Here is an 8,830-nt window from a genome sequence, read left to right as displayed (position 1 = left end):
GGATCATTACAATATGCAACTCTTACAAGACCTGAGATTTATTTTTCGATTAATAAGGTTAGCCAGTATATGCAAAAAACCTCTTCTTACACACTAAAAGTGCATAAAAAGGATTTTGAGATACCTGGCTAGAACTCTTAATCAAGGATTATTATTTCATGCTTATACTGATCAAGGATTCCAATTTAGTTTCCAGGTTAAGCAAAAAGAAAGCTTCAGTTAGTAAATCCAACATAAAGGCTGAGTATCGAGGATTAGCAACAGCAAATTCTAAAATTATTTAGCTACAAAACCTGCCGAAGGAACTTCACATTCAACCTTCTCTTACCCCCACTCTATTCTGTGATAATATTAGTGCGGTCTTGCTTGCTGAAAACCTAATTCTATATAATCGCACTAAACATTTTGAGTTGAATTTACACTTTGTTCGTGAGAGAGTCAACCAAAAGCAATTGAAGGTTGCTCATATTTCATTTATAAAATAGGCTGTTGACATTTTTACCAAAGCCTTATCGGTTCCTACCTGTGAAAAATTTTGTTTCAAACTCAAGGTTCTTTTCAAACTTACCATGAGTTTGAGGGAGGATAATAGAGATAAAGAAAGATGTGATAAAAAATCAAGATCAAGTCATTAAGTGAGAATTAGCTTAGTTTATTCTCATTTTGTTTTCAGTTATAACAGAACTATAACAGCTTACTATTAATAGCCAAAGTTGTATTATCTATTATGATATATAAATACTGTTGCAATAACAGATTACAATACACATCTCTTTAATGTTTCATTGAAAACTCTTTAGAGATGTATGCATAAATGATTAAAAGTTCTTAATTTCATGTATATGGTAAATTAAATGTGAATATTTTTTAAAATTTAACAAAATTATAGAATATTAAAAGTGACAAATCTCAACGATTCACTTAAATAAATAAATATAATAGTACATGTGATCAAGTTGAAATCTTCTCAACTTGATTTATTTTCACAACAAAGTAAATAAATCAACCTAAACATTTATTATTTTCAAGCAAATATATATAAAGAACATAATCACTTCATATAAGGAACCATCTTTTTGAACTAGTTAGATGATTGCAATTCTCTTTTCCTTTCTCTGATATACTTCATAATAGCACACATTTTCTCTCTATTGGGAAGGTTTTCTTTGATGATTGAAACATTCTTAAAATTATTAAACCATGAATGCAAGCGAGGAAACTTTTCAACTTCTAGCACCTTCAATTTATTCAGATCTTCCATAGTTACAAGAAATTTGATCATTGACCCGAAAGCTATATCCACTATATTGATATTGTCACCACCAAAGAATTTTTTCTCATCATCTAATAATACGCATTGATCTTCAACATCTTTTAGAAGTTTTTGAACCTTTTCTATGGCCTTCTCCTTCTCTTCGTCATCAGCAATATCGACGTAAATTAGTGGCACAACTGCAGAAAACTTTATGCATTGCCCCAAACTTATATATTAATAATTCACACATTTAATATATGTATAAAAAAATTAAGATACTTCTATGGTGTTAAATGCCTAAAATTTCAGCAGCTGCTGAAATGAGTTGTCATGATGGAGAGAAGGACGCGTGTGGTATTGGGTGCAACACGCGCAGAAATTAGATGGATGATTGTGTTAACTATAAACTATGGTTAATGATGATTAGATGTTTGGATTGGACTTTTTTGTGTGTTTGGCCGTTTGTGGGTTACTGATTGGCTTTGGATTTTTTGTAAAGGCCAAAAAATAATAGAACAACTTTTGGAGGAGGTTGGACCATAATGTTTAGTCATTGTAATGGATTAGGCCAAAAAAATAGAACAACATGTTTTTGAATGATATTTCATCAACATTAATTCAAATTCAAATAATAATACAATAGCATGGATTTCGAAAGAAAATAAAAATGCATAAACATTAAGAGTAATAATATCATGGTCCAAACGACATTCTCTGTCTTTTTGATAATATTAAATAATAATAAATCTATAACAAAAAAAATAATAAATCTAATATAATACAACTGAAATAAATTAGCCTATTATTAAAAATCTGAATCTAATATAAAACGAATTTAAATATTAGCCTATTATTAAAGATCTGAATAAGACATAATATATAACTCATTTATAATAAAATAATAAAAAATATATATTTCAAAATAGAAATATTTAATTTTATAAAAAGAAAATAATAAAAAATTATTTTTTATTTTCACCTTGTATTTTTTTTACACAAAATTTTAAAAATTAATTAGAAACACTAAAATAAAAATAAAAACATAAACCAGACCCACTCTTTTGGCTATTTAGAATTTTACATCTATTGTGTACTTTTATCCTAAAATGATCTTCAAATACAAGTCAGAGGATATGATGTTCGAATAAAGACTAGAAAAACACAATGATTGAGTTTATTATTAATTAGAAACATACCAGTTGTTCAGAATATGCAACCCAAAACCTTGCTTGAGCTCTGTCATAGGGATCATGAGGGACCAATGGATTCTGTGGCCATAACTCATCAATGTATTGAACAATGATCATGGACTCACAAATTGGTTTTCCACCATGAACAAGCACTGGAGTCTTCTTATGCACAGGGTTGTATTCTAGAAGTTGAGGACTCTTATTGTAACGATCTTCTTCAATGTTTTCATATGCTAGACCCTTCAACTTCAGGGTCCATACCACCCTCATAGTAAAGGGACTATACCAAAATCCATGTAACTTCAAATCTTCCATTGTTATTATTGTGAATTTCTGATTTTCGTGGTGTATTTGCCATGTCCAACATGTCTTTTATATATAATCTGGAGAATAGTAATATGATTATCATTGCCCAACATGAATTTCACTTTAAAATAATCCGAAAGAATGAATTATTATTTCTGATAATGAACGATTTAGTCGCCAGTCAATAATTCTAATAAAAACGGTAAAACTATAAACTAATTTGAATAATCCAAATTTTTATGAGTATTGAGTTATTAATTTATATTATTTCAAAATTAAAATGATCGATGCTCAATTTTTTACGGTCAAAATGATAATTTATTGCGAACAAAATATAATAGCGTTAAAGTGGTTAATTTAGGAAAGAACAAACTGTGATGACGTTTATAAAAATAAAAATAATTTAGATTATTTTAATAGAAGAAAAAACACTATTTGATCCTTCATCTTTGGTCGATGGTGACGGCGTGTTGGTTACGCACGGCAGCTAATTGTAGTTAATTCTCCATAAAACTTGTTTAATTAATTAATAATTTGATCAAATAAAGACCTCATGGTTACTTTGATCATTAAAAAATGTCCAACCACAGATAAATTATTAAGTTGATTGACACGTATACTATTGGAATAATCATTTGAAAAGAATAAGGAAAAGTAATCATTTGGTGATGTAAGAGATGGCATCACTTAGGCCATGTTTGGTTAGCATGTAGTGTAAGACAGAGATAAAAAATTTAGATATTTTATAGAGTGGATTTAGAATTTAATGGAGGCATAAATTTTTTCAATAAGAGTTAGAATTTGTAAATCAGTTACATGACATTCTAAGATTGATTAAATTAGTTATTGACAGAGAGAATAAAGTAGTCTAAAAGTTTGATAAATAAAATGTATTTTTTATTAACAATTTTGTGTAGGTGTTGTAAGTAGAAACGCTTTCAGATAACGTAACAAGTTATAGTTTTAGTAAGACTATTTGGAGAGGGTTAGTCCCTCCAAGAATTGAGTTGTTTGCATGGTTTGTTTTGATACGCAGGGTGAATACAAAAGAAAGATTGGGTCGTCTCGGAATTATAAATCCGAGTGATAATGTGTGTCTTTTGTGTAATAAGGATGTTAAATATGTTCACCACTTGTTTCATGGCTGTGACTTTACTTGGCAGTTGTGGTTTTGTGGTAGTTTGGAACATCTGGTTGAAAAGAAACAGGAAGTTGATTCAGAATACAAAAAAATGTGTAAAGGAAATCATCAATATGACTCTTCTCAACTACAAAGAGCGGAGGAGTCAGGATCCCTTTAGTTGTTGATCGTAATGTCGGAGATGACATTGGGATAAGTTATTAGGTGTTTAAAATAGGTGTTGTTTTATTGTTTTACAGATTTGTTCGCTCTACTTTCATATTGAGCTTCTTTATTTCAAAAAAAAAATATTGATATTATAAATATAGACATAAAATATTAGTGTTTTTGAGTTATAATTGACATATCAATATAGATGACTCACACAATTTTTAAAAGTCTATATTACCCCTAAAACAAAGAATATTATCAGTGATATTTTAAATAGAAAGTAGCAACAATAACACTTCAAAAAGGGAGCAACATCAGCAAACCTCCAAAAGAGAGTAACGATGCCAGATTTTGAACAAAAAAATGAGAAGTGGTAGAGAATGGGATAACAAGAACATAGAGAAGAGTTGAAGGATGAGGAGGAGATGGCTAAGGTGAGTGTGGGGGGAGAGCCAGAAAGAATTGAGGACAGATCACAGATGTAAGGATTGAAAATAAAAATGGTGAGGTGGGTGTAAGAAGGAGTTATAGCAAGAGGAGAAGGAAAAGAGATTTGCAACACTTCCTAGTTTACAGGTGAGTAATGGAGAACACTAATGGCAGAGAAGATTAACTTAGATATGAGAGTTTCTTTCATTATAGGAAGAGAGCAAAGCGTAGATAGGAGACATAAGAGGAGTGTGCGGGCGACACTATAAGAAAAACATTGAATACTATTGAATTTAGCATCGCATGTTAGTGGTGACTTTACCGTCGAATTTACTGACGACATATGCATCAAATTTGCCAGGTCAAAGAATTATTGGAACATTTTCGTTTCCGACAGTAAATTTATCAATAATGATTGGAGGAAAAACTAAAGAATATGTCCGAAAACTAGGGCGGATTTACTGGTGGATCGAATTTATCCGCTGGTAAACATATTTAGCAGGGAGCTATGTTTTGACGAACTTGAATATGTTATCGTCAGATTTATCCATCGGCAAATGCGATGGTAAGGGTGAACTAAATTCAGAATGCGCGACCTTCCTAGCACCCTCACTTTCGAAAACCCCCTTTTCTCTCCACCACTCTCCTATCTCTTTCTCTCTACCTCCGATAGCCCCTTCGACCACCCTCCACCAGCGCTGCCCAACTCAATTCTCCTCCAAATACTACGTGGACTCGCCTTGATCATATTTAGTCGCCTGAAATAGAGCTGTTCCATCTGTCTCCACCGCTGTTGATGCACTGTCACCGCTACTCCCTCAGTCGCCGAAGCTGCGTCTTACCTCCTTCCTCCTTCTTCCAAATAAGTTGTCCTAATTCCAACCCTCACCCTATTCCATCCCTGATTTTACATTTTAAATGAATGACTCTAACCTCTTTTTGAATCCCATTCAGTTCTGTTTCAACGTTATTGCCGCCACCATCACGTTGTCGTCTCTACTACAGCGCCGTTGTCATTGCTGCCAATCAGAAAGGTATGATAATAATCTATCTATTGTTAGTAATTTCACAAAACATTCATTACTTTCTTGTATTCAAATATGAGTAATGTGTTGATTGCTTTATTCATTTTTCAACGAATTAAGTCTAAAATAATTTTGTTAACAAAATACAATCTTAAAAATTTAGTAAAAAATTAATAAAATCTCTAAAATATTTAATTGTCTCAACTCTTAATTGGTTTCTTGAAAACATAAGTATGGATCATCTAGGCTTTTTTATTGTAATATTTTATATTGATGCGATGTTAATGTGATATATTAATTAATAAAATATGTTAAAAAAATTAATTTGGGATTTTATTTATGTGTGTCGTTAACGATCTACATGGGTATATAATTAGCATCAATTGAAAATAAAAGATACCAAGAGAACTAAACTAAGATAATTTATACTTATATTTTTGGAAACTAAACTAAAGTATCAAATATTTTTTTTACTAAAGTTGGAGTGATATTTTATTAAATTAAGGAAATGAAATACAAAGTATAAGTTATATGAGAATACAGAGAAAGCATAAATAATGAATACACAATATTGAAAAGGTTGTCTTGTATATTGCACACAATGCATATATACATTTCTTCATTATGATTTTTTATTTAATAATTTTTATAATTTACTAACTTTATTTTTATTTCAGAATTTTTTTTGTTTGAATTTCGTTTAGCTTTTATCATTGATTGTTCATGCTGAGATATATAGGTGAGTTGTTTGTACAGTATTCAAGTTAGTTTTCTGTCTCTAACTTTAAGTTTTATATTGGACTTACTTTTCTTAGAATAAAGATTTAAAACGAAAGTGGGAGAAGGTTACCTAGTGGAAAGAAGGTTGCCTAGTGGCACCTTCTCGAAACCCTTGTTTGCTGAAAAATTGCGGAATAATAAAGGGTTACACACTAGAACGGTTAGAATTTGATATTTTATTGAATGCGTATTTGTTTTAATTTATGCCTGCAACTGTTTTCTTTGTGAAAATTGATAAATCTTTTTTGGTTGAGGCCTCTGAATTAATAAAAAACTTCTACTAAATTTTTGTTAAAATTGTTTAAAAACATATTTGGTCTGTGAAAAAATGAAAATTATATTTGGTGGAGGATTCTAATTATAGAAGAAACTCTGCCAAAATTTTTAAAAATTTAATAGGTTGTGTTGTTGATTGAATTTTATGCTATTCATTGCAAAATTATTTCAAGTCATCATATATAGATGTTTGATAGGGATAATCGGTCAACTGGAGGAAGGAGTTAAAACCTGAGTTCTATAAAGGGGTTGATTAGTTTGTTACATATGTTTTTAACATGGAACCGTTTAGGTCTCAAGGAGTATCTATATGTCTGTGTTATAAGTATCGGTTGACTAAGTGGTTAGGACCTTCGGATATAACCCTTTACCTTTATCGTAATAGGTTCAAGGATGTGTATTGAGTGTGGATGGAACACGGAAAAGTTGATGAGCATGGAATCGATTGGTCTACACTGAATTCCAATAGGTTTGAGGGTCGATCAAGGAGGGTTTGGGTGATTAGTGAATTGAATATGGAAGAGGTGAATTGGGAGAATAACCAAGAGAGATAAAACAAAATTATGTTTGATGCAATCGGTGTTAATGATATGGAAGATGTTGAACAAGAGCCTAACTTGGAGGCCAAAAGATTTTATGATATGTTAGAACTTGCTGCAAAATTATTGTTTGAGTAGTAAGTCAGAGTCAAATCACACTCAAGAGGCTTTTGATAAGTGGGTCACCCTTTGTAACAAATTAGTATCAGCCGGGACTGCTGGCATCCTCCGGAGCCATTATGAGACAAAGAAACTAGCTTCGAAATTAGGTCTAATTTTGATAAAAATTGATTATTATTTGAATGGTTGTATATTATATTACAAAGCGAATGTAAACCTCATTACTTGTAAATTTTGCGATGCAATGAGATATCAAGTAAAGAGAGAACGATTGGTAAACAGAGATTAAAGAGAGTTCTAAACAAAATGATACACTACTTGCCCCTAATCCTTAAGCTAAAAAGATTGTATGCCTCGATAAGTTTGAAGCCTCACATGACTTGGCATAGTGACAACAAGAGAGCCGATAGTTTTATGATGCACTCGTCACATAGAGAGGCTTCAAAGCACTTTGATCGGGTCCACTCTACATTTGCGAGTGAGTATAGAAATGTTAGATTAACTTTATTATCTAATAAGTTTGCACCAAACTCTAATTTCAGTAACTTGTACTCTTGTTAGCCTGTTGTGATGACTCCTTATAATCTATTTCCCAAAATATGCATGAAGGAGCCATATATGTTCTTAACTTGTATCATACCCAGTCCAAGCAATCCAAAGGTCAAAATTGATGTCTTCCCTTTATGTAGAGACGTATGATATTTCAACTAAAATAAATTTTCAAATACATGTTATATTGATGTAGACCATCAATGACTTTTATACAGGATGTTGTTCGGATGGTCTACTCGATAGAATATCGTGTCCCATTTGTATGGATGATACAAAGTCATTTTAGCTGAAGAATTGGATAAGAATTCGTGGTTTGTTTTTATCAAAGATTCCTTGAGTTTGATCATCCTTTTTGACGCAATAAAGACTCATTTAGGAAGAATATAATTGAGCAAGAAACTAGGATAACAGGGCAGGGTTGAGACCTTCGACATATGGTAGGGAGCATAATTGATGAAATAAATATATTTTGGGAGTTGCCTTATTGAAAATACATAGTTTGTCATTGTCTTGACGTGATGCATATTGAAAAAAACGTGTTTGACAACATCATGCACACGGCAATAGACGATGAGCGAACCAAGGATAATGATAAGGCAAAGTTAGACTTAGTGGACATTTGTAGGTGGTAAGATCTGAACTTAAAGAGACTTGACAATGACCGATGGGTTAAACCAAAAGTTGTGTTCACTCTAACAAAGGATTAGAGACAAAATATTTGTAGGTAGATTAGGGGGGACTGAAGTTTCCTAATAGTTAAGTCTCTAACTTGGGTTGGTGTGAAAATTAAATGTCTCACACGGTAAGCTTATTACTAGGTTGAAGAGTTATGATTGTCATGTATTTATGGAGTCATTGCTTTTTTTTTTGCGTTCAAAGAACTTTCTACCAACATTTGGGAACCCCTCACAGAAATAAATGAGCTCTTTAGGGAGTAGTGTGCTACGAAACTTATGATTAATAATCTCATTGTCATGAAAAAGAACATTTCCATCATACTTTGTAAGTTAGAGAGGATATTCCCTCTAGGATTTTTTATGTGATGAAACACTTAGCAATTCACATGC

The 8,830-nt window shown here is 31.7% G+C and overlaps 1 protein-coding gene across 1 annotated transcript; it reads right to left on the bottom strand.

Moving 5' to 3' along the window:
* Positions 1-990: 990 nt before the first annotated feature.
* Positions 991-2,809, bottom strand: LOC107466600 (probable glutathione S-transferase). Its single transcript, XM_016085598.3, has 2 exons — positions 2,452-2,809; positions 991-1,462 (listed from the first exon to the last, which is right to left on the bottom strand). The coding sequence occupies exons 1-2, from the start codon at positions 2,758-2,760 to the stop codon at positions 1,082-1,084; spliced, it is 690 nt and encodes a 229-aa protein (XP_015941084.1). The 5' UTR covers positions 2,761-2,809; the 3' UTR covers positions 991-1,081.
* Positions 2,810-8,830: the final 6,021 nt, after the last annotated feature.

Source organism: Arachis duranensis, chromosome 9 (assembly GCF_000817695.3).
Source record: "Arachis duranensis cultivar V14167 chromosome 9, aradu.V14167.gnm2.J7QH, whole genome shotgun sequence".
In the NCBI taxonomy this organism is placed as follows: Eukaryota; Viridiplantae; Streptophyta; class Magnoliopsida; order Fabales; family Fabaceae; genus Arachis; species Arachis duranensis.
Note: the sequence above shows the minus strand (reverse complement) of the source record. Positions and strands in the feature narration are given on the sequence as shown.